A 25,586-nucleotide genomic window follows, 5' to 3' on the forward strand; every position below is an offset into this window, starting at 1 on the left:
GGTGGGCGGATCACCTGAGGTCAGGAGTTTGAGACCAGCCTGGTCAACGCGGCGAAACACTGTCTCCACTAAAAATACAAAAATTAGGAGCTTGCAGTGAGCCGAGATTGCGCCACTGCACTCCAGCCTGGGCGACAGAGCAAGACTCCGTCTCAAAAAAAAAAAAAAAAAAAAAAAAATACAAAAATTAGCTGGGTGTGGTGGCACAGGCCTGTAATCCCAGCTACTCAGGAGGCTGAGGCACGACAATCACTTGAATTTAGGAGGAGGAAGTTGCAGTGAGCTGAGATCGCACCACTGCACTCCAGCTTGGGTAACAGCAAGACTTCATCTCAAAAAAAAAAAAGAAAAAGAAAAGCCAATGTGGCTGATGATCCAAAGGAGGGAATGGTATAAGATGAAGCTACCAAGATAAACAAGAGCCAAATCATATACAGCCTTGATGGTAACTTTGGATTCCTTTTTAAGAAGGAAGGAATGCTAATGGAGATGTGCTGTCGCATACACCATTAACAAAATAGGACTATTTAAATTTAATTAAAATTAAAATTAAAAATTTGGTTCTCCAGTTTCACCAGCCATATTTCAAGGGCTCAACAGTAACATATGTCTGGTAGCTATGATATTTAATAGTAAAGATACAGAACATTTCTCTCTTCACTTAAAGTTCTATTGGACAGTACTCAATGGAAGGTTTAAACAAGGGAATGACACAATCTGACTTACATTTCAAAAAACACCTGAAGGACACAAAGATATCAATAAGGAGGCAGGAGATAAATGTTCTTATAGTATTTGGCCAGTCAACAAAGCCTCCACTGCTTCAGTAGGCAATTGAATTTAGAAATGATTTATGAGTCAGTTCTGTCTGAATAAGATCCTCATAAACACTCATGAGTGGCCCTCCCTAGGACCCTCCCACCACCACCACCCCCATAACAAAACTTAGCAAGGAATAGAGAATGGAGCAAAAACGGAAAGCATGAAAGCAGGAAAACTGTTTTCAGGTTGCAACAGACAAGCCAAAAAACCTTTAGCAGTGAAACTGAAAAGATTCAGGAAGTATATCAGAGGTAAAGCAAACAGCACCTGCTGATGCAGTACATGTAGAGAATAACAGAAATGTAGAATCAAAATGTGGACCTAGAGTAATGGAGTTAGTGATGCAATTGGCTGGGATGGTGAGAACTACAGAATAAATAAATTGGGGAGAAAAAAAATCCATAGATTTTCTTTGAGATGGCTATAAGATACGAAGTGGAAATGTTGGGTATGCTTGAAAATATATGAATCTGAAGTTCCTATAGGGAGAGATAGAGGCTGGATACACACGAGAAATATCAGACACTTTCCCAGCCTGCCTTAGAGCTACTAATCAGATATACCTATTGTGGGCTTTAGAAAGTCAAAACTCAAAGGAGCAGAGATTAAGTAAAATTCCTTCTGGCAAGGCTAACAGCAGCAGAAAACCATGTCCACTTTCCAGAAGTAACAGGAGTTTCAGAAGCACTTTTTAGGGTCAATGGGATAAAGGATGCAATGTTTTAGGGTGGAACACTGGCGAGAAGTAAAAAATTTAAAAAAAAATTTTGCTATCATCTTTATTCAGGACTCCTTTTTTTTTCTTTGCTGGGTACAGTGACTCATCCCTGTAATCCCAACACTTTGGGAGGTTGAGGCAGAATAGCTTGAGGTCAGGAGCTGAAGATCAGCCAGGGCAAACAGCAAGATCTTGTTGCTTACAAAAGATCATAAAATTAGCCAGTTGTAGGGGTGCATGCCTGTAGTCCCAATTACTTGGGAGGCTTCAGAGGACTGCTTGAGCCCAGGAATTTGAGCTATGATCTTGTCATTGCACTCCAGCATGGATGACAGAGCAAGACTATATCAAGAAAAGAAAGAAAAGAAAAGAAAAGAAGGAAAGGGAAAGAAAAGAAAGAGAGAGAATAACAAAACAAAACAAAACGACTCCTTTTCATTTTACTTACTCAGTAAAAAATTTTAATAGACACTCCAAAAAAATCTGGTAAATTGGGGTCACTTTACCACTTACATGATTTATGTTTATGAGGACTGACTCAAGCACAATATTTGGTTTTTTGTTTTTGTTTTTCTTTTGAGACGGAATCTCGCTCTGTTGCCCAGGCTGGAGTGCAGTGGCGCAATCTCTGCTCACTGCAAGCTCCGCCTCCTGGGTTCACGCCATTCTCCTGCCTCAGCCTCCCGAGTAGCTGGGACTACAGGCGCCCACCGCCACACCCGGCTAATTTTTTTATTTTTAGTAGAGACGGGGTTTCACCGTGTTAGCCAGGATGGTCTCAATCTCCTGATCTTGTGATCCACCCGCCTCGGCCTCCCAAAGTGCTGGGATTACAGGTGTGAGCCACCGTGCCTGGCCAAGGCACAATATTTGTAAAAATAAACAATGAAACTAAAGTTATGTTAATCAAAAATTTGTTTTAATAGGCACAAATAAGAGAAAACAATAAATACGAAGATAAAAGAAATCTAAAAGATTATGAAAATGTACAGAAAAAAATTTCAGTTGAACTTAAGATTATAGTGTGGTTCACTGATGATTTAAACAGATATTTGGATAAAGAACTTAAAAATATGTAGTGGTACAATCTAATGAATAGAACATGAATGTTTTTGTTAATCCTAAAAATAATTTTTATTCTTTTCTATTTATAGGGTCTAAAGTAAAAAAGGTGTAATAAAGAATATCTCATGTAGGTTCAGCCATATAGTTTTAATTGCTACAAAAAGTCAGTTGTAATCCACATTACAATAAAAGAAAATGCACGTTTTATCTTCATTCTAGATTACCAAGAAATTAACAGTTACAATAATGTGCATACCTTTTTAATAATGAATACTTTATTCAGTTCAGAGGTTTAGCTTAAAAGGTTTTATTCAATATATATACACTAATTTGCTTATAGTAAGGCGGGGGGAGCCTATCAAAATGAAACCAGCAATACATAATTAAAAAAAAAATTTTCTTCCAGAAATATTTTAATAAACATTGACCATTTCCAAGAAACACCCACTGCATGCCCATCAATTAAAGAGAACCATAACAAAATAGAAAATTTACCATATGGCTATGATTTAAAGAAAAAAAATGTGGACAGGAGCACATCAGCAAAGTCCATTATTAAAGTCACATTCCTTCTTATGGGCTATGAATAGGAGTCCAATTAGATACCAGAATAAAACTTACTAAAAATGCTGAACCATTTAGGTCAAAGAATCTCTATAGAAGCATCTGTCTTCAAAAGGATTCTAGTTTGAGACTCAATTTTAGAATAAGGTATAACAAATATGTTAATAGAAGACATACAAGGTGATAAAAGAGGGTTTCTACAATTCCCCACATGAAGTATAAGTCAACCATAGCAAAACCTAATAAAACAAATCTAGATATTAAAAACAATATCTGAACCTAAAAAAACAAATCTAAATATATTAAAAAATTATTTTTCTTTAAACAATTGCTGAGACTAAAATCAAAGATAAACAGAAGGCACAACAGTTTTGTTCTGGTTGTTATCTGGGTTTGGGGAATATTTTGTCTTTTGTTTTTTTACAAATACAAATTAAACATGAAAAAACTCTACTTCAAAAAAACTAACAGTTCAAGAAAAGCCCATCCAGTTGCATTCTAGACATTTAAAACCTATATCACAATATAATAAAAACAGTAGGTTTTAGAATTGTTTTGTGATCCTATATCAAAAGAAAAATTCTATTCCTTTTATTCAGTTTTTAAACATACCAGCAAGAATCAAAATTGTCACATTTTCCAAATTTTAAATATACCAGTGAGAATCAAACTTGTCAAATTTTCCAAACCCACTGTAAGGTTTTAGAAGTGTTTCGTGATCCTATATCAAAAGAAAAATTCTATTCCTTTTATTCAGTTTTTAAACATACCAGTGAGAATCAAAACTGTTAAATTTTCCAATGGCAATTTCTCCACACCAGAAAGTGGTCATGACTCTCAAAGAAGAAACAATTTGGGGTTTTCCTGCCTTCAAAATGTTATCAAATCCTGTATTTCTCACAGGCTTTTGAAACACACAGAAAGTGAGAAACATTCCAATGAATGAAATGTTACCAAATGTCAGTAATACGCAAGACACATTCCTTTGGGGAAATGGCTGTTAGAAAAAAAATCCAGTCTGTACATGCAAAATAAGCAAGGAAATTCAGTCTTTTTTTCTTCTTCTTCTTGAAAAATCCGTTACTCCTAAAATATCATTCCACAAAATTGGAAGTGAAAGACTAAAGGTCAGGAAAGGGAAGAGTGGGAGAAGGAGCACATACCATTAACACACAAAAGAAGTAAAATTATACTAACTTAAGCAGTTTATAACAAACTGGGGTCATACTCCAAGATACCAAAGGCTGGTCGAAGAAATTCACCATTCTGTAGGAACTAGGGTTTGTATGGCCACGTGAAGATCCATGAAGATTCACTGCCATGGAGCAAGCCCTCTTCCCACTTCAAATCCTGCTTTCTGCACCATGCCTCCACGGGGAGGGCCTCTCATTTCACCACCCAGCCCACATAGAGGGCCTCCAGGTCCCCTAAGGTAATCATCTCATCGGTCCCCTTCCCTGGCAGCTCGAGTCTTCTTCTCTTCCACATTCAGACGGACCTCACCTCTGAACATGATGGGCCTGTTGCTAAGGACCTTCTGAACAGGCTCAGAATCATCAAACACAACAAAACCAAAACTGGGTAATTTCCCACCACTGTTAATACGCAACTCCACCACGTTCCCATAATTTTGAAAGAAATCTTTAAGCTCTGATTTGTCCACTTCATGAAGCAGGTTGCCAAAGAAGAGTTGGTGACTGTCAGGGTGTCTCACCATTCTTTGGGGTTCAATGTCACCTTGCTCACCAGTCTCACAGATTGGTCTGGGTCCCTTTTGGGGAGGAATATTTATTCGTTGTTCTCACATCCTTTGATCCCTTTGAGGTCTCTGTGGTGGAATCTGAGATTCAGGCTTAGACTGTACAGGGCTGTGAAGCTAGTACTTTACCAACATAAGGAGGTATCCCAGTAACTGGAACAGCTCCACTGGGTTGAAGGTTGTTACTGGTCTCAGATGCCCAAGAAAATGTCCTCAAGTCTTTCCATACTGTCTGAGATATGTCTGCAGGTGCTGGAGAAGAACTCTTTTGAGCATCCTCAGGAGCAGTTTCTTCTAATACTAGCTCAGACTTTTCCTCTTGGATTTAAGATACACATTCTTATTCTGGTTCTGGTTCAGGATCAGGCTCCAGTTCAGCAACTGGCTCCTCTAAATGTTCTTCCATGTCATTACTGACAACTGCCCGATCATAGAAAGTTCCAGAATCATCAGGTACCACCTGAGGTGTTTGCTGTCTTTTCTTCAGGTTCCTCTACTACTTCTTCAGACTCCTCCTGAGGCTCAGTGACAAGCCCACCAAAGACCTCATCTTGCTCTCTGAAGATATCATTGTGAACATAGAACTGATTTGCAACAGACCCCTCAAGAGCAAGTACAAACATCTGCATGAATCTCCTCAAAGCCTGGTTGTTGTTAGACAGAAGCCCCAACACCTGGACTACCACACCATCATTTAGCTTGGCATAGGCGTCAACATGGAGAATCTTGGTGTGGCATTTGGTGAAGTTTCATGACATCACTTTCCTGTGGATTTCTTTCTGTCCGTAAACTGCATCTGCTGGCTTTCTATTTGAATCCAATCCCCCATGGATATAAGAAGAGTTCCTTCCATAAAATCTATGCACCATGTCTGGGGCCTGGTTCAGCAGTGTGTAATGCTGTCTCACAAATTCCCACCCAACCAGCAGGAGACTAGCCTTTTCCATCACCATTTTTTTGGTCAATTCAACCTGGGGGGAAAAAGTCAAATATGTCCAAACCTGTGCAGCTGAATTAGAGAGGAACTAGCTCTGCTACACAGCACTGATGATGGCAGAAACCCCTCACTCAACTGTGTCTACACCAGCAACATTAGCTCACTATATATTAGGCTCACTAAAATGAAGGCCTAGGCTGGGCGTGGTGGCTCACGCCTGTAATCCTAGCACTTTGGGAGGCTGAGGTGGACGGATCACTTGAGGTCGGGAGTTCAAGACCATCCTGGCCAATATGGCGAAATCCCGTCTCTACTAAAAATACAAAAATTAGCTGGCATGGTGGCTCGTGCCTATAGTCCCAGCTACTTGGGGGGAGCTGAGGAAGGAGAATCGCTTGAACCTGGGAGGAGGAGGTTGCAGTGGGCTGAGATTACACCATTGCACTCTGGCCTGGGCAACAAGAGCAAAACTCTGTCTCAAAAAAAAGGAAATCCTATCATGCTCTGTACAGATGAACCTTGAAGACATTATGGAAAGTAAAATAAATTAGCCACAAAAAGTGAAATAGTGTACTACATGATTCCACTTACAAGGTATCTAAAGTATGTAGTCAAATTCAGAAACAGAAAGTAGAATGGTGGCTGTGGGGCAAAAGACACAGGGGAGATGCAGTTGTTGTTTGATAAGTATAGAATTTCACATCTGCAAGATGAAAAAGTTCTAGATATCTATTGCACAAGGTACATTTAATTGCACTTGAGGACTAAGCTCTGAATTTTTTTTTTTTTTTTTTTTTTGAGACAGTTTCACTCTGTCGCCCAGGCTGGCGTACAGTGGCACTATCTCGGCTAACCGCAACCTCCGCCTCCCAGGTTCAAGCCATTCTCCTGCCTCAGCCTCCCGAGTACCTGGGATTACAGGTGCCCACCACCACACTCAGCTAATTTTTGTATTTTGAGTAGAGACAGGGTTTCACCTTGTTGGCCAGACTGGTCTTGAACTCCTGACCTCAAGTAATCTGCCTGCCTTGGCCTCCCAAAGTGCTGGGATTACAGGCGTGAGCCAATGCGCCCAACCTGATTTTTTTATCTTACCCAAATTCCTAAGGGGTCTAGGGAGTCATGCCCTACAAACCATAAATTCTCATCAGGTGGGTTTTATTTGACACTATATATTGTGATTTACTTTTCAATCTGACTGTGGCATAACATTATGAGACAAGGAAGAAATATTTACCCCAAAATATATTTCCTTGCCATACCTTAAAATTGTCCTGCAGTCTCTTGTGGGAAAAATCCATATTCTATAGTGAATCCCCTTCCCCCTTTGTTTTCCTACCTTTCTTCCCAAATCCAGCAGATAATCAACTAAGAGCCAGACACCCTTTTAAGTCCAATAAAAAACAATTTACAACCTGCTCTCTCTGAAGTCTGCTATCTAAGAGCTTCCTCTGCACAATAAAACTTGGTCTCCACAATCCTTTATCTTTAACCTGAGCATTCCTTTCTGTCAATCCCAGGTCTTCAGACAACCTCAACCAATTGTCAACCAGAAAATGTTTAAATTTACCTATAGCCTGGAAGTCCCCACTTTTGAGTTGTCCCACCTTTCTAAACCAAACCAATGCATTTATTAAATGTATTTGATTGACGTCTCATGCCTTCCTAAAATACATAAAACCAAGCTGTACCCCAACCACCTTGGGCACATGTTCTCAGGACCTCCCGAGGGCTATGTCATGGGTCATGGTCACTCATATTTGGCTCAGTATAAATCTCTTCATATTTTACAGTTTGATTCTTTTTGTCAACAATCATCTGGCACCCACACATGGGGCCTCAGAGAAGATTCAGGGTCATACTATACATTTAAAAATGGTTAAGATGACCAGGCATGGTGGCTCACACCTATAATCCCAGCACTTTGGGAGGCTGAGGTGGGCGGATCACTTGAGGTCAGGAGTTCGAGACCAGCCTGGGCAACATGGTGAAACCCTGTCTCTACTAAAAATACAAAAGTTAGCCAGGCACGGTGGCGCACGCCTGTAATCCCAGGTACTCAGGAGGTTGAGACAGGAGAATCGCTTGAACCCAGGAGGCAGAGGTTGCAGTGAGCCACTGTACTCCAGCCTGGGAGACAGAGCAAGACTCTGTCTCAAAATAAAAAAAGAAAAAAAAATGGTTAAGATGATAAATTGTGTTATGAGTTTTTAACACAATAAAAAATTATTAATTGAAAACAATGTAAATATCCATCAGTAGGGAATTGGTTATGCTAGAGCTATACAATAAAGTAGCCATCAAAAATGATAATACTGGTATCTATTCAGTCACACCCATAGCCCATTGTTGCAAGTTTTTTCAATTTAAAAAAAGCAAAGCATTATATCATTAAAACATGTGTCCATACCTATAACTAAAGACAGAGATATGTGTAAACAGTGGCATCCCTTGGTAATAGAATTGCAGATGACCTTTACTTTCTTTTTTATATTTTCTCGTGTGGACTAAGTATTATGTACATGGCAAAAGATGGCTTAAAAGAGGAAGTGACTGCCACCACTGGCTCCAGAATCCTGGGATGGAATTTTGTTTCCCTCATCACTATGTGTCTGGCACATGTTGAAGGATTAATAAAAATTTGAGAGGCAAGATGAACAGTGGTTAAGAGTTCAGGAATCAGACAGGCCTGGATATGACTCTCAACTCAAATTTATTTAATAGGGGCCTCAGACCTTAAAGATCTTTTTTTTTTTTTTTTTGGTTTGTTTGAGACACTCTCCTGTGTTGCCCCAGGCTGGAGTGCAGTGGCTCAATCACAGCTCATTGCAGCTTTGACCTCCTGGGCCCCAGTGATTCCCTCACCTCAGCCTCCTGTGTAGCTGGACCACAGTTGTGCACCACCACGCCCAGCTAATTTTTTTATTTTTTGTAAAGACCGAGATTTCCTGTGTAGCCCAGGCTGGTCCAGAACTGCTAGACTCAAGTGATTCTCTACCTTGACATCTCAAAGTGCTGGGATTACAGGTGTGAGCCACCAGGTCAGACCTTTACAAGTCTTATTTACCTTCATTGAGCCTCACTTTCTTCAAATATAAAAATGTCAAGAAGACTGACGGTTTGTCACAAGGAAAATGTACTTATCACACGTAACATCATTTCTGGCTCAGATGAAACTCAATAAAATGATAGCCATCATTACTATTCAGTGACTCGATTTACACTGGAAGAACTCCTGACACAAACAAATAAAAAAAAAAACTAAGCATCTACAGTAGACTGCATTGCTAAATTATCACTGAATATCCTAATTGCATTAAAAAGCAAGAGACAACACTTTGCCTGTTAGATCTACAAAAATGTCTTGCTGCAAGGTATGGTTACATTCCTATATCTAGCAGGATTACACTGTAAAATTTACCATCTATTTTGTATATAAACATCACTCATGAGTATTGGACACAGATTAGTGCTTTGGTAAAAATAATGCAAAGAGGAAAACGTGCTCATTTTAATCCAAAGGTAGAATGTAAAGAAGGGACCAAATAAACATACAAAATGTGACTAAAGAAGACTTGACTTAGATTAAAAGAGTAAGTGACATTACAACTTTGTTTAGCCTCTCTCTTCCTCACGACTTTTGGACAAGGAGCCTCTTTTTAGGCACTGCTCTACCCACAAAGTCTGGTATAGTACCCAATAGAGTGTAGGCGCTCATACCATAAATACAAGAGAATTTATAAGAGAAAATCTCAGTAAAATCATGGGGTAAACTGAATTAGAATTTATCTGAGAAAGTCTCAGTCAAAATAATAAAGGAAAGAGTTTAAGAATAAAGGGCACACCCATAGGGAGGGAAAAAGCCTTTTCTGTAACTTGTATCCCCTTTATTCAATCAGTTTTCCTGCGGACCTTAAATGGAATGTCCAAAAGCATATATACAGTCGCCCTTGAACTCTGAAGGAGGCATAAACCAGGGCCTGACGTGCTAAGATTATTAGGCTGTGGTCTCCTTAATCTTTTTAGTGATGCCTTTATCCCAGCACTTTGGGAGGCCAAGGTGGGCGGATCACGAGGTCAGGAGATCGAGACCATCCTGGCCAACATGGTGAAACCCCATCTCTACTAAAAATACAGAAAATTAGCTGGGCGGAGTGGCGCGCGCCTGTAATCCCAGCTACTCGGGAGGCTGAGACAGGAGAATGGCGTGAACCCGGGAGGCGGGGGTTGCAGTGAGCCGAGATCCCACCACTGCACTCCAGCCTGGCGACAGAGCAAGACTCCGTCTCAAAAAAAAAAAAAAAAAAAAGTGTGTCTGTAAATGTAGTTTAGAACTTCGGAGCCCTGTCTTTACAGTTCAAACTGACCACGCGAAGACTAAAGGCATTAGAGGTACTTTCTACAAATTTAGCCGTGCAATCTAACAGCGAGCAGGCCGAGACGCCCGCGATTGAAGGCCGGGGTGCAGAAAGCATGAAGGCCCTGGAAATTACCCCCATCCCACGTCACCCACTCTTTCTTAAAATGCCATTAAATTCCGTTCAACTTTTTATCTCCCATGCAAGAAACTAGCGACTTGCCAGCCACGCCACTTCCAGACAGTCACACCTGGCGTATTCGCTGCAGAATCTCCAACTCCCGCCACAGGTTTGGAATGTGTCCGCCCCTAAGCGGAAGTGACGTTCAACGGGACAACGTGAAAGTAGATGAGTTTAAATACGTACTAATAATTAAAAACCCCTATGGTATTTTGAGGAAACTCTTCTGGCTACCCTTCTTCCATCATTTCTCTCCTGTTAGGGTTGCGAAAAGGGATCTGTACAGCCTCGCGACAACTCGTTCTCCGCCCTAATTCCAAGTCATTCAAAACTCTGTCCCTTTTCATTGGCTGAAGCGGCGGCACGGGTACCTCTCAGGAACTACAATTCCAGCCAAGCACCGCGACAAGTGAACGGAGGAGAGGTTATGGGTAAAGGAAAAGCATGTTGGGAATTGTAGTCGGCTCCAGGCCGAAAAGAGAAATCACCCCGCCCTCCGCCACTGAAGCTGGAGAAACCAGGTGTTCGTTTCAGAACCCGTTAGCGCTAAGGGGAGGAGCCAAGCCCTTAAGCAGCATGCCTCACTTCGCCCCACATGGAGGATAATTTTCCTTTACCCCTAAAAAGTACTATAAATACCCCCTGAGGAGATATGGTTGTCTTTTAAATACCTCGAGTCAGTAAAAACTCACGAAACTCCCTCACCTCAGGTTCCAACTCGTGGGAAAAGGTAGCTCTTTACAAGTGGGCAAAATGGCTGTCCTCCTAGTCTTACCATTGGTTGGCTTTTGCGTCCTTCAAGGGCGGTTACTTATCACGGATTGGTTCTGTTTCTCTGGAGGTTGGAGGAAGATTTGGCACTGCTCTCCGCGGCCTGGGAGGAGGTAAAGGGGTGGAGAGAAGACAGTTTTTTCAAGCGTGATTGGGCAAAACTCATGTCACTCCGGGGACGTACAACCTATGAGTAGTCGGCTGCCGCTCAAAGAGAACGAAGAGGCGGGGCTAGTGCGTGGTGGGAAGGGGCGGGATTCTGCCAGCCGCGGCTGCCGCTGGAGCCGGTGTCCGGGCTGGTGATGGGGTTAATTCCCTTTCGTAAGACTCTTACTTGCACCCACCCAGCCCCGCCGTCGCCCCGCCGCGCCGCGCTCCAACCGCCTCCTCCTCCTCAGTAACGCGGGTAAGAGATGCCCTCCCCTCCCCCGTCCAGCTCCCCGGGAATAACGCGCCTCGCTCCCCTCCCCCGCCCGCCAACCGGTAGCGCTAACGGAGAAGGAGGCAGGCAGGGGAGAGATGTGGTGTGTGAAAAGGTGGCCTTCCCCGCCGGGTCGTCGGCGCTTCAGCCAGGGCCTTCTGACGTCCCGCTGCTGCCAGCCCGCCGTTAGGTCGGGTTCCGAGTGAGCCAGGGTCGCCTGGCCCGCGGCTGCGGCTGCAGCTGCAGCCACTACCTTGTGCCCACCGCCCCCACCCGGGGGCCATGTGAAAAGCAAACCCCTCGAGGCCTAGCGGAGGAGGCAGGGGAAAGGTTCCTGAGTCCCTGCCATGGCTGCTGCTGCTGCCTCCGCGGCTGCTCTTGCAGCCCCAGGGACTCGGGAGCCAGCCACAGCAGGCCTGTCAGGAGCGTGGCACTGCTCTCACGGGTGGCTAGCGCCGGTGCCCCGGGCTCCCCCGGCCGCCCCACGGCCGCATCCCCTGGCCTTGCACCAAGAGAATTTTCAGTTTCGACCGGATGGTAAAATGTAGGTACATTTTCCCTGTGGTACCAGAAAAAGCACAATGGGAATATTAAAAAGAAAGTTGAATGACTGTCAGTGCCACGGTCCCCCGAGATCAGATTTACACACGTTTTGGTGCGTGAGCCTTAGGCTGCCAACAAATCTTTGTGTGCTTTGAAGTTTTTTGGTGTTTTGTTTTCTTTTGTTGTTGTGACTAGGTGCAAAGGGTGACTCTGTTGAGCTTGTTTTTATAAAGAAACTTAAATTATTGGGACTATCATGCTCCGTGTGTAATTGTCCTGGGTTAGTAAGTTAACTAAGTAAAAGGTGAAGAGGTGCTTTCCCAATTAGGATTAGTGAACAGCAAATGGTTTTTCTAATAAAATTTTCTAAATATATATATATTCATGGTTATAGTTTACCTGAAAAGGGTAACTGTAAGAAACCCTTTTTAGCTTAAATGTCATTGATGACAAAAACTTTTAAATGAAAAGATGGTTAAAGTCAAACTGAAAGTCTACCCATTTATAATATGTGAAACAAGATCTTCTAAGTAATAGGATACCAGTCTAACAGGAATAATTGGACACGTCTCAATTTCTAAAAATTTGGCATATTTGGCTATTTTTAGGGCATTCTGTTATGATTTCTTCATCACATCTTGATGGAGTGCTCGTCTTTTCAAATACCACTCTGCTTTTATGCCTGGAAGAATATGTCTTTAAATCGTGGATTCTATAGTCTGTAGTAGACATAACTGTGATCAGAGATAAAATTCTAGGCCCATTTCTGAGGTTTACTTGTTAGCAGAATAAACTTGGGTTCTGAAGAAATATCTGAGTTTTGATCATTTCTTCAGGGTCTGAGAAGACTGTGGTGGCTTAATGATCTTCTATATTCCATAACTAGTACATCTAGATACAGAATTGACATAGATACATTCAGGTCCTGGAGAAAATTTGGGTATCTATTAAAAAATGAAAATTGCCAGCCGTGTAGTAGTCACCTGTAGTCCCTGCTACTCAGGAGTGTGAGGTGAGAGGATCACTTGAGCCCAGGACTTCAAGGCCAGCCTAGGCAATATAGTAGAACATCGTATCAAAAAAATGAAGAAATAAATACATAGCCTTGGAAGGCAAGTCCCCTGAGATCCCCACAAAGTTCTTGTAACATATATTGCCAGCTGCCAGCATAGTATTTTCCAAAACTTAAGAGTTAATTGATAAATTATACAATCGCTACTTTCAGATCTTGGGTGATTTATATAGAGAAAGGGCTGTTGAAAATTTAGGAGTCTTCTACATTTTCTTCCTGGCTGTTGGATCCCTCCATGAACCTCAGTTCGGTTTCCTCATCTGTAAAATGAGGATGATAATGCTTAACTTCGGGAGTTATGAAAATTAGAGATAAATATATAATAACGGCCGGGCGCAGTGGCTCACCTGTAATCCCAGCACTTTGGGAGGCTGAGGCGGGCAGATCACCTGAGGTCGGGAGTTGGAGACCAGCCTGACCAACATGGAGAAACCCCGTCTCTACTGAAAATACAAAAAATTAGTCGCGCGTGGTGGCGGGCACCTGTAATCTCAGCTACTCGGGAGGCTGTATCGCTTGAACCTGGGAGGCAGCAGTGAGTCAAGATCAGGCCATTGAACTCCAGCCTGGGCAACAAGAGCGAAACTCCATCTTAAAAATAAAACAGAAAATTAGAGATAAAGTATGTAAATCCCATAGCATTGTGCCTGACACAGTTTGTGCAATTAAATATTAACTGTTGTTATTTTCATGCATATTTAGAGAATGGGTTTGTTGTTCATATGCTGAGGGTGTTGTTGCAGCCTTAGAACACATTCTGTTACTGAAGAGTACCATGGGTGTATTAATTTATATAGTGACTTAAGCACAGTTTGCGTCTAGTTATTTTTGATTAGCTTATGGAAGTTTTTTTGACTTTGAATTAAAATGCAAGTGTCTGTGGAATACATTTCAAATGGATTATTGGGAATAAAAATTAGTGTACTCCATGTAGTGGTTAACTATTGTAATATCTTTTAAATTTTATTTAGCTGATATATGTTTCAAGCTCTAGTTTATATACTTGCTATCCATATTCATTGTGCTACCAGATGACATTTGAACTGTTTAATACAGAGTTAAGATTAAGCAAATCATTTGAAATTGTTATGACCATATGTGACGACAGTTTTGTTGCTGTTCTTTTTAATTCTCCTTATTTATCAACACTTGAGTGTTTCTTTTCTGTGAAACAACTTGTGGGAGATGCTATTCCGTTCTCTTCCGAGCATTTCTGAAAATTTACTGAGTCTTCACACATAATAGTGTTCTTGGAATTTGTATAGTTAAACAAATTTAAGGTTAGCATGAAGACAGTTATATTATGAAGTCTTTCTGACAGGAATGTCCAGTTAGGGTTCAAGACAAGCTGCACCTTATGCTGAGGTATATATGGTGGGCCTCCCAAGTCAGTGGACCTCGTACAAATGGGTGCTCCTCCAAGGAGGTCTTACATGACAGTAGCAATAGAAAATTATATAAACTTGAAATAAGCTTTGTCAAATATTATGCAGAAGATGTGCATTGCCATGCCTTGCAAGTAATAGGGTTTTTTTCTTCTTTTTTACTGCTGCTTTAGTATACCTAATTACATCCATTTGAGTTAGTATTAAGTTTTAGTTTCTCAGAAATAAAGTAGTGAAAATTGGTAGCAGTTTTGTTTTTCCCATTCTTGAAAATGTTACAGTGATAAGCAAGGCTCGATAGGTTTGTAAAATACTGTTGCTATTTGAATTAGAAAATTTCACTATTGACTTTCCATATTCTATTGTAAATAAGTTGGGGAATTAGTGTGTCGAGGAGGTGTGGTAACAAATGGTAATGTAATTTTCAAATAGCTATTGCAGCACCAAACCACAGAATCAATGCTTTGTCTTTATAACCACATTTGCATATAGGGATAATAATTTATTTCTTACAACTTAAGATAACTAAAATGAAGGGCCAGGTGGGGTGGCTCACGCCTGTAATCCCAGCACTTTGGGAGGCTGAGGTGGGCGGATCACAGGGTCAGCAGTTCGAGACCAGCCTGGCCAGTATGGTGAAACCCTATCTCTACTAAAAATACAAAAATTAGTAGGGCGTGTTGGCAGGTGCCTGTAGTCCCAGCTACTCGGGAGGCTGAGGCAGGGCAATCACTTAAACAGGGGAGGCAGAGGTTGCAGTGAGCTGAGATTGCACCACTGCACTCCAGCCTGGCGACAGAGCAAGACTTTGTCTCAAAAATAAATAAATAAATAAAATGAGATGGCTGTTGTGAAGAGAAGGAAGTCAGTTTTTTCTCAGTATAATTGTAAACTAAAAAAAATTAAATCATCTTCCACTTAATCCCTGAGACTTCCCGTAATGTTTAATAATATGGACATGTGCAAAGAATTAAATCGTATAATTAAACAAAATTTTGTCAAGTTAACTTTGCTTCTCAAATAAGGAAGTTATATAATTAAACACATTTGCTTGTACCTAATAAGACATTAGCATCAATATGAATGTATATCATTTCCAGAATTTAATTCAATTAGTTATTGGCTGAGGGATGAAATAGAGATATAACGAAATCTTGGCCCAAAGCTAGTTTTGTACCTTATTTTCTAGCAATTTGGTTTTTTTAATCTAGATTTTATTTTTAATGTTTTCTCTCATCTCTATACACACCTATTAACTTAAATTTCTTTTTCTGAGAATTTTGAAAGCCTATAGTTTATGATCTTTTTTCCCTCTTTGCCTTGTGAATTTTATATTTGTGAGTTTTTTCCAAATTTGTACCTGTCAGCTCACTTCTTTAGAAAAGTTGTAAGGTTTTTGAGCCCCCTTATTTCATTTTTTATTTTTTTGAGAGACAGGGTTTTACCCTGTCACCCAGACTGGAGTGCAGCGACAGGATCATAGCTCACCACAGCTTTGAACTCTGAGGCTCAAGGGAGCGTCCCATCTTATGCTCCCAAGTAACTAGGACTACAAGCTTGTAACTAGGACTACAAGCTTGTCACTAGGACTACAGGCACATGGCTAATTTTTTAATTTAGTAGAGACAGGTTCTTACTGTGTTACCCAGGCTGGCCTCCCACCTCCTGGGCTCAAGCGATCCTCCTGCCTTGGCCTGCCAAAGTGCTGGAATTACAGGCATAAGCCACTGCACCCAGCCTATTTCATAAATAGTAGATTGCACAGCATGTTTAAATGATGTCTGCTTTACTGAAGTTTTTATCTACAACTCCCTATAACGACTTCATCTGCAAAAGAAATTAGGTAGAGAAAATAAACTACATTTGTTTTTATTCTTGACCATTCTCGAGAGGGAATAACTTGATATTGTCTCATCTAAGCATTTAAAATAGTGAATTTGGCTTGTCACAACATTAGTTTGATGAACGACAAATATAAATTACTTTTGTGGCTTAGTTGTACAATTAACTTTGCTAACCTGTCCTATAAGGCAGGGGTCCCCAACCCTTAGGAACTGGGCCACACAGCAGGAAGTGTGCAGTGGACCAGTGAACATCACCACCTGAGCTCTGCCTCCTGTCAGATCAGCGGTGGCATTAGATTCTCATAGGATTGCAAACCTTACCGTGAACTGCACATGCAAGGGATCTGGGTTGCGTGCCTCTTATGAGAATCTAATGCCTGATGATCTGAGGTAGAACAGTTTCATCCCATAACCATCCTCCTCACCGCCTGCACCATCTGGGGAAAAATTATTTTCCACCAAACAGGTCCCTGGTACCAAAAAGGTTGGGGACTGCTGCTCTTAGGACAGAAAGAAAGAAGTTCCATAACTAGAGTAAAATGTCACCTTACTGTATGAGGTAGCTTAACTGTGGATTTACTTTGTTACCTTGCCCCTCAGTGGGGAGAGAAACTCTGGAATTAAAAAAAAAAAAAAAAGTCTTACTGTTGTGAAATCAAAATTCTTTGTACATGTATGCAACATGTATACAAAACAATAGCTAAAGTGAGCATTAGTCTTTCTTTTTTTTTTTTTTTTTTTTTTTTTTTTGAGACGGAGTCTTGCTCTGTCACCCAGGCTGGAGTGCAGTGGCACAATCTCGGCCCACTGCAACCTCCACCTCCCAGGTTCAAGCGATTCTCCTTCCTCAGCTCCCCCCAAGTAGCTGGGACTATAGGCACGAGCCACCATGCCAGCTAATTTTTGTATTTTTAGTAGAGATGGGATTTCGCCATATTGGCCAGGGTGGTCTTGAACTCCCGACCTCAAGTGATCCGCCCACCTCAGCCTCTCAAAGTGCTGGGATTACAGACGTGAGCCACCACGCCCAGCCTAGGCCTTCATTTTAGTGAGCCCTTATTTTATTTTGACAGAGTCTCACTCTGTCGCCCAGGCTGGAGTGCAGTGGTGCAGTCTCGGCTCACTGCAACCTCCGCCTTCTGAGCTCAAGCAATTCTCCTGCCTTAGCCTCCCTAGTAGCTAGGATTACAGGCATGAGCCACCACGCCCGGTGGGCTCTCATTTTAAAAGTGCTCTTGGGAAAGAAGCTTCCTTCATACAGAAATACTGTGTATCTGTTTGTTTTTTACTGGGAACAACCCAAATGTCCTTCTCTGCGTGAATTATTGAACTGTGATACATCCATACCATGGAATACTATGCTGCCTTAGAAAAGGAACAAACAGCAGTCCTTAACAGCAGTTAAACAAACTTATCCCTTGTTTAACATTAGGGATAAGTTCTGAGAAATGTGTCATTAGAGAGTTTTGTTGTGCCAACATCATGGAGTGTGCTTGCACAAACCTACATGGTATATAGCCTTATAGATATCTAAGTTATGTGATATGTATGGCCTGTTGCTCCTGGGCTACAAACCTATACAGTATGCTACTATGCTAAATACTGTAGACAATTCTAACACAATGGTTAAGTATCTATATATGTAAATAAAGACAAGGTATGGTAAAAATAAGGTGTAAGATATTTTTAAATGGTATACCTAAATAAGGCACTTACCATGAATGTGGCTTGTAGCACTGGAAATTATGGTAGGTGAGCCAGTGAGTGAATGCAAAGGCCTCAGACATACTTGTACCATTGTAGACTTTATAAATGCTGTATACTTGGGTTCCACTAAATTTATAAAATATTTTTCTATCTAAAAAATTAACTTGTTTGCAGTAACTTCTTACTTTATAAATTTTTAAAAATTTTTAAAGTTTTGACCCTCTTTTAGTAACATTTAGCTTAAAATAGACATAGTATAGCTGTACAAAAATATTTTTTCTTTATATCCTTGCCCTATAAGCATTTTTCTATTTTAAAAGTTTTTGGAGTTTGTTTGTTTTTGAGACGGAGTTTTGCTCTCGTCACCGTCACCCAGGCTGGAGTGCAGTGGCACGATCTTGGCTCACTACAACCTCCGCCTCCTGGATTCAAGTGATTCTCCTGCCTCAGCCTCCCAAGTAGCTGGGTCTACAGGTGCCCACCACCATGCCCAGCTAATTTTTGTATTTTTGGTAGAGATGGGGTTTCACCATGTTGGCCAGGCTGGTCTTGAATTCCTGACCTCAGGTGATCCACCCACCTCAGCCTCTCAATGTGCTTGGATTACAGACGTGAGCCACCGCACCTGGCTTAAAAGTTTTTGTTGTTGTTGTTGTTGTTGTTGTTTTTCCTTTAAAATTTTTTGTTAAAAACCAAAATGTAAACACATGCATTAGCCTAGGCTTGCGCAGGGTCAGGATCATCAGTATCATTGTCTTCCATCTTTGTATCTTGTCCCACCCGAAGGTCTTCAGAGACAATTACACACATGAATCTATCATCTTGATGTTAATGTCTTTTTCTGGAATACCTCTTCAAGGACCTCCCTGAGCTGTTTGACAGTTAACTTATGATTTTTTTTTTTAAATAAGTAGAAGGAGTACACTCTAAAATAATGACAAGAAGTGTAGTAAATGCATAAATCAGTATCATAGTCATTTATTACCATTATCAAGTATTATGTGCTGCACATAATGTATGTGCTATACTTTTTTTTTTTTGAGACGGAGCCTCCCTCTGTCGCCCAGAGACTGGATTGCAGTGGCGTGATCTTGGCTCACTGCAAGCTCCGCCTCCCGGGTTCACACCATTCTCCTGCCTCAGCCTCCCGAGTAGCTGGGACTACAGGCGCCCGCCACTCCGCCCAGCTACTTTATTGTATTTTTAGTAGAGAGGGGTTTCACCGTGTTATCCAGGATGGTCTCAATCTCCTGACCTCGTGATCCGCCCGCCTCGGCCTCCCAAAGTGCTGGGATTACAGACGTGAGCCACTGCGCCCGGCCTGTGCTATACTTTCATATAGTCATATGCATATAGCAGTGCAGTAGGTTTACACCAGCATCACCATAAACACGTGAGTAATGTGTTGTGTTATGAAGGCTGTGATAATCCTTAGGCGCCAGGAATTTTTCACCAACATAGTCTTATGGGACCACTGTCATTTATGCAGTCCATTGTTGACTGAAATGTCATTATGCAGTGCGTGATTGTATTGATACAGCAACTAGAATGGATCCCAAAAGAATTGCAGGCACACCTGGGAGATACTGCGAGTTCAGTTCCAGACAACCATGAAAAAGCGAGTCATATACATTTTTGGGTATCCCGGTGCATTTAAAAGTTAGGTTTACAACTGACGGTATCACTTTAAAAAAAAAAAAAGAGTTTTATACAATTCTGTAGTCTATTTAAAGTGTGAAGAGCATTATGTCTAAAAAATGCACATATCTTAATTTTTAAATTTTGCTTAAAAATTCTAATCATCTGAGCCTTCAGCACGTTGTAATCTTTTTGCTGGTGGAGAGTCTTGCCTCAGTGTTGGTGGCTGCTGACCGATCAAGATGGTGGTTGCTGAAGGTTGGAGTGGCTGTGGCCATATCTGAAAATAAGACAACAATGAAAACAATGTCCACGTTGATGGACACTTCCTTTCATGGAAGATTTCTCGATAGCATGTGCTGCTGTTTGAAAGCAGCCACAGTAGAACTTCTTTCAAAATTGTAGTCAGTCCTCTCCAATTTTCCTACTAATTTACAACTAAGTTTGTGTAATATTCTAAATCCTTTGTTGCTATTTCAACAATGCTAACAGAAATAGACTTACCACGAGTAGAGTCAATCTCAAGAAACCACATTCTTTGCTCATCCATAATCATGAACAAATAATGATATCATGAACAGCAATTCAAGCACATCTTCAGGCTCCACTTCTGATTCTAGTTCTCTTACTATTTCCACCACGTCTGTAGTTACTTTATCCAGGATAGTCTTGAACCCCTCCAAGTCATCCATAAAGGTTGAAATCGATTTCTTCCAAACTCTTGTTGATATTTTGTAACTTCACAGATGCATAGGTGGTCAAAAAATAAAAATTTTTTAAAGTTGATATTTTGACCTCCTCCCATGAATCACAAATGTTCTTTTAAGACATGGAGGTGTTGCTCTGTTGCCCAGGTTGGAGTGTAGTGCTGCCGTCATAGCTCATTTAGGGCTCAAGCAGTTCTCCCACCTCAGTGCTGGTGCATGCCAACACATCTGTCTGTTTTTATTTTTATTTATTTATTTTTGTAGGGACAGGGTCTTGGCTCTGTAGCCAAGGCTGGTCTCAAACTCCTGGCCTCAAGCAATCGTTCTGCCGCAGCCTCCCAGAGTGTTGGGATTACAGGCATGAGCCACCATGCCCACAAATGTTGTTAATGGCATCTAGCGTGATGAATCCTTTCCAGAAGGTTTTCAGCTTGCTTTACCCAGTTGCATCAGAGGAATTACTGTCTTTGGCAGCCATGTAGCCCTACAAAGTGTATTTCATAAATATGAGACTTAAAAATAGAAATTAATCCTTGATACATGGGCTGAAAAATACATGTTGTGTTAGCAGTCAAAAGAACATTCATTCTTTTTAACATCTCCATCAGAGCTCTTGGGTGACAAGGTAAATTATCAATGAACAGTAAATTTTTTAAAAGAAGTCTTTTTTTTCTGAGCAGTAGGTGTCAACAGAGGGTTTTAAGTATTCGTAAATAGCATATCTGTTGTAAACAGATGTGCTGTCATCCAGGCTTTGTTTCATTTATAGAGCACAGGCAGAGTACTTTTAGCATAGTTCTTAATGGCCCTAGGATTTTCAGAATGTTAAATGAGCACTGGCTTCAACTTACAGTTAAGCATCTGCATTAGCTTCTTTTGTTGTTTTTTTTTTTTGGAGACAGTCTCGCTCTGTCGCCCAGGCTGGAGTGCAGTGGCGCAGTCTCGGCTCACTGCAAGCTCCGCCTCCTGGGTTCACACCATTCTCCTGCCTCAGCCTCCTGAGTAGCTGGGTCTACAGGTGCCCACCACCACGCCCGGCTAATTTTTTTAATTTTTAGTAGAGACGAGGTTTCACCGTGTTAGCCAGGATGGTCTCGATCTCCTGACCTCGTGATCCGCATGCCTCGGCCTCCCAAAGTGCTGGGATTACAGGCATGAGCCACTGCGCCCGGCCACATCTGCATTAGCTTCTAACTAGAGTCAACCTGTGTTTTGAAGCAGGGCATTGACTTCTCTCTATGAAAGTCCTAGAATAGCAACTTCCGATAGAAAGCTGTTTTGTCTACATTGAAAATCTGTTTAGTGATCACCTTCGTCAATGATCTTAGATCTTCTGGGTAATTTGCTGCAGCTTCTTCAACACCTGCTGCTTCACGTTGCATGTTTATGTTATGGAGATTGTGTCATTTCCTTAAACCTCATAAATCAGTCTTTGTTAGCTTTTGACTTCTGCAGCTTCCTCGTCTCTCTCAACCTTCATAGAATTGAAGAGAGTGCCTTGTACTGGGTTAGGCTTTTGCCTAGGGGAATGTGGTGGCTGGTTTGATCATCTGTCTGGACCCCTAAAACCTCCATATATCAGCAATAAGGCTATTTTGCTTTCTTATCATCTGTGTGTTCACTGGAGTAGCAATTTTTAATTCCTTCAAGAACTTTTCCTTTGCATTCACAGCTTGGCTAACTATTTGATGCAAAGAGGCCTAGCTTGAGGACTAGGCTTTCAGCCTGTCTCACCTTTCAACATGCCTTTCTTGCTAAGCTTAATCATTTCTAGCTTTTGATTTAAAGTGAGACATCTGTGACTCTTACTTTCACTTAAACATGTGGAGGCCATTGTAGGGTTATTAATTGACCTAATTTCTTTTTTTTTTTTTTTCTTTGAGACAGAGTCTTGCCTTGTCACCCAGGCTGGAGTGCAGTGGTGCAGTCTCGGCTCACTGCAAGCTCCACCTCCCGTGTTCACGCCATTCTGCTGCCTCAGCCTCCGGAGTAGCTGGGACTACAGGTGTCTGCCACCACACCTGGCTAATTTTTTTTGTATTTTTAGTAGAGACGGAGTTTCACTGTGTTAGCCAGGATGGTCTTGATCTCCTGACCTTGTGATCAGCCCGCCTCGGCCTCCCAAAGTGCTGGGATTACAGGCGTGAGCCACCGTGCCCGGCCAGTTGTCCTAATTTCTATATTGTTTTGTCTCGGTGAATAGAGAGGACCAAAGAGAGAGAGAAGAGATGGGGCATCAGCCAGTTGGTGGCGCAATCAGAACACCTACAGCATTTATCAACTAAGTTCACTGTCTCATATGGGTGTGATTTGTGGTCCCCCAAAACAATTACAGTAGTAAAGATCACTGATTGCAGATCACCATCACCAGACATAATAATGAAAGAGTTTGAAATATTGCAAGAATTACCAAACTATTACACAGAGACATGAGGTGAGCACATGCTGGGAAAATGGTACTGATCGATATGCTTGACTCAAGAGTTGCCACAAACCTTCAATTTGTTAAAAATTTAAAAAAAGAAAGAAAAAGAAAAAAAGAAAAGCAATGTCTCTGAAGTGTATATAGGTTGAGTATTTTTTACCCAAAATGTGTGAGACCAGAAGTGTATTGGATTTTTTCAGATTTTGGAATGTTGAAATATCTTTGGGATGAGACCCAGATTTAAACAGGAAATTTATTTGTTTCATGTGTACCTTATACTCATAGCCTAAAGAGAATTTTATACACTATTTTAAATAATTGTTTGCATAAAACAAAGTTTTGACTGCAACTCATCATGTAAGGTCAGGTGTGGAATTTTCTACTTGTATTGTTATGTTGGTGCTCAAAACTGTTGGATTTTGGAGCATTTTGGATTTTACATTTTCAGATTACGTATACACAACCTGTGTGTGTTCCTGTATAGTACTAAGGGGGAAAAGTACCTATTGTTAAACGAGTATCTTCTGCAAAATACCATTCATATATTTAACATAGTTCAATTGTGTTATTTTTACTAAGCCATGTTCACACCTATAGAGCACAATAGAATACCTCTAACACTGAACAAATCCAAGTTACAGTTTTTGTTTTCACTTTGTATACCTTGTTTTTTTCTAAATGTCAGCTCCTTTCTCATTCTCCTTTTGTTAGGTCTTGCTCTTCTTTCGTTTTTTTAACTCCTCGTCATTTAAACTAAAAAGAAGCTGTTATCTGCATTTTTCATTGTCCAGTTGCTATAATATGGTTTTGTCAAGAGGCATTATTCAACCAGATATTTATATTGTAAGCATATTATCTGTAAGATGAAATAAAAGATTTCATCCCCTATAATGACATACCAAGCATCAAACTGGCAGATGATAACTAATTTGAGGGAAGAGGGTAATGTAAATGCTTAAGTTACACTATGGTTACTATATGACCATGAGACGGAGTCTCACTCTGTAGCCCAGGCTAGAGTGCAGTGCTGCAGTCTTGGCTCACCACAACCTCCACCTCCCAGGTTCAAGCAATTCTTCTGCCTCAGCCTCCCGCGTAGCTGGGATTACAAATGTGTGCCACCATGCTGCTAATATTTATATTTTTAGTAGAGATGGGGTTTCACCATGTTGGCTAGGCTGGTCTCAAGCTCCTGATCTCTAGTGATCTGCCTGCCTCAAGCCTCCCAAAGTGCTGGGATTACAGGTGTGAGCCACTGTGCCTGGTCTAAATGTTTTAAAGCAATGGGAATGGAATGTGTGGAGATCAAAAGTAAAAGACCACCAACTTGGGGAGGATACAGTCTCTGTAATATGTAAAATGGATGATTAATTTTTGTGTATGGTGTGAGATAGGGGTTCAGATTTATTTTTATACGTGAATATCTAGTTTTCTGCACCATTAGTTGAAAAGACTGTTCTTTCCCCCATTGAATTGCCTTGGCACTGTGGTTGAAAATCAATTGATCAAAAAATGTGGTTATTTCTGGACTTTCAATTCTATTTCATTGATTTATATGTCTGTCTTTATGCCAGTGCCACACTGTTTGATTATGTACCTTTGTAGCAAGTTTTGAAATGAGAGCTCCAATTCTGTTCTTCTTTTTTGAGTTTTTTTTTTTCTTTTTGTCTTTCTTTGGTGATTCCAGATCCTATTTATTATTCTATATAGTTTAGGGTCAGGTTGCCAGTTTCTGCAAAGAAGGCAGCTTGGATTTTAATTGGGATTATGTCAAATATGTAAGTCAGTGTGGATAGTATTGCCATTTAAAAAATACTAAATGAGAAATTTTAAAAAATATTTAATGATTAGTAAGAATGATAAACTTATTGCAAGTTTACATAATACCATATTTTATACAAAATAACTTAAAAAAGAAGAATCCCATTGTTTGAACATTTTTGCAAATTTCCTTAATGTCTGGCTTAACCAAAGAAGATGGCTGGGTTCACATATCTGCTTTTGCATTCACTCTGATATATGTGGTTTGGGTTGAAATATAAGAAGACAATTTTGGCCAAACGTAGATACAAAGATAAAAAGGGGAGGACCTCATGAACCCTTTGAAAGGATCTTGGTGACCCTGCAGTGGTCCTCAGATCACACTTAGAGAACCACATGTTGGGTCGGGTGCGGTGGCTCACGCTTGTAATCCCAGCACTTTGGGAGGCCGAGGCGGGCAGATCACGAGGTCAGGAGATCGAGACCACGGTGAAACCCCGTCTCTACTAAAAATACAAAAAATTAGCCGGGCGTGGTGGCGGGCGCCTGTAGTCCCAGCTACTCGGAGAGGCTGAGGCAGGAGAATGGCATGAACCCGGGAGGCGGAGCTTGCAGTGAGCCGAGATCGCGCCACTGCACTCCAGCCTGGGTGACAGAGCAAGACTCCGTCTCAAAAAAAAAAAAAAAAAAGAGAACCACATGTTGAATGGAAACAAGTATGTGTTTGGAAACTCAGAGACCTAATTGAAATTCACAGCCCTGCCTCTTAACAGCTGAACAAGTTAAGTTACTTAGCCTCTCAGTCTGTTTCTTCATTTATAAAATGAAGATAATGATGTCTCCTTTTAGGGATTTTGTAAGGAGGAAACAAGATAATGCCTGTAAACGTTTTGGTATGTGGAAACCACT

At 41.1% G+C, this 25,586-nt stretch overlaps 2 protein-coding genes across 12 annotated transcripts in view; one reads left to right on the plus strand and one right to left on the minus strand.

Annotated features, from left to right (window-relative positions):
- The window catches only part of ZRANB3 (zinc finger RANBP2-type containing 3), a 307,089-nt gene extending 295,915 nt beyond the window's left edge, over window positions 1-11,174 (minus strand). For 2 of the 11 annotated variants that reach the window (XM_063630972.1, XM_063630968.1), the window contains exon 1: window positions 11,109-11,170. Coding sequence is in view for 1 of the 11 variants with exons in the window: in XM_055262013.2 (XP_055117988.1) it covers window positions 4,367-4,491 (125 nt within the window). In the remaining 10 variants the exon portion in view is untranslated. Of the gene's footprint in view, window positions 1-4,366; window positions 5,900-10,445; window positions 10,752-11,108 lie in introns of those variants that run through there. The other 9 variants (XM_055262014.2, XM_063630967.1, XM_063630971.1 and 6 more) reach the window with 7 other exon arrangements.
- Window positions 11,175-11,413: 239 nt separating this feature from the next.
- The window catches only part of R3HDM1 (R3H domain containing 1), a 198,406-nt gene continuing 184,233 nt past the window's right edge, over window positions 11,414-25,586 (plus strand). The window contains exon 1 of the mRNA XM_063630995.1: window positions 11,414-11,580. The gene's annotated coding sequence lies outside the window, so the exon portion shown is untranslated. The remainder of the gene's footprint in view (window positions 11,581-25,586) is intronic.

The sequence above is a fragment of the Symphalangus syndactylus genome, chromosome 22 (assembly GCF_028878055.3).
Source record: "Symphalangus syndactylus isolate Jambi chromosome 22, NHGRI_mSymSyn1-v2.1_pri, whole genome shotgun sequence".
NCBI lineage: Eukaryota > Metazoa > Chordata > Mammalia > Primates > Hylobatidae > Symphalangus > Symphalangus syndactylus.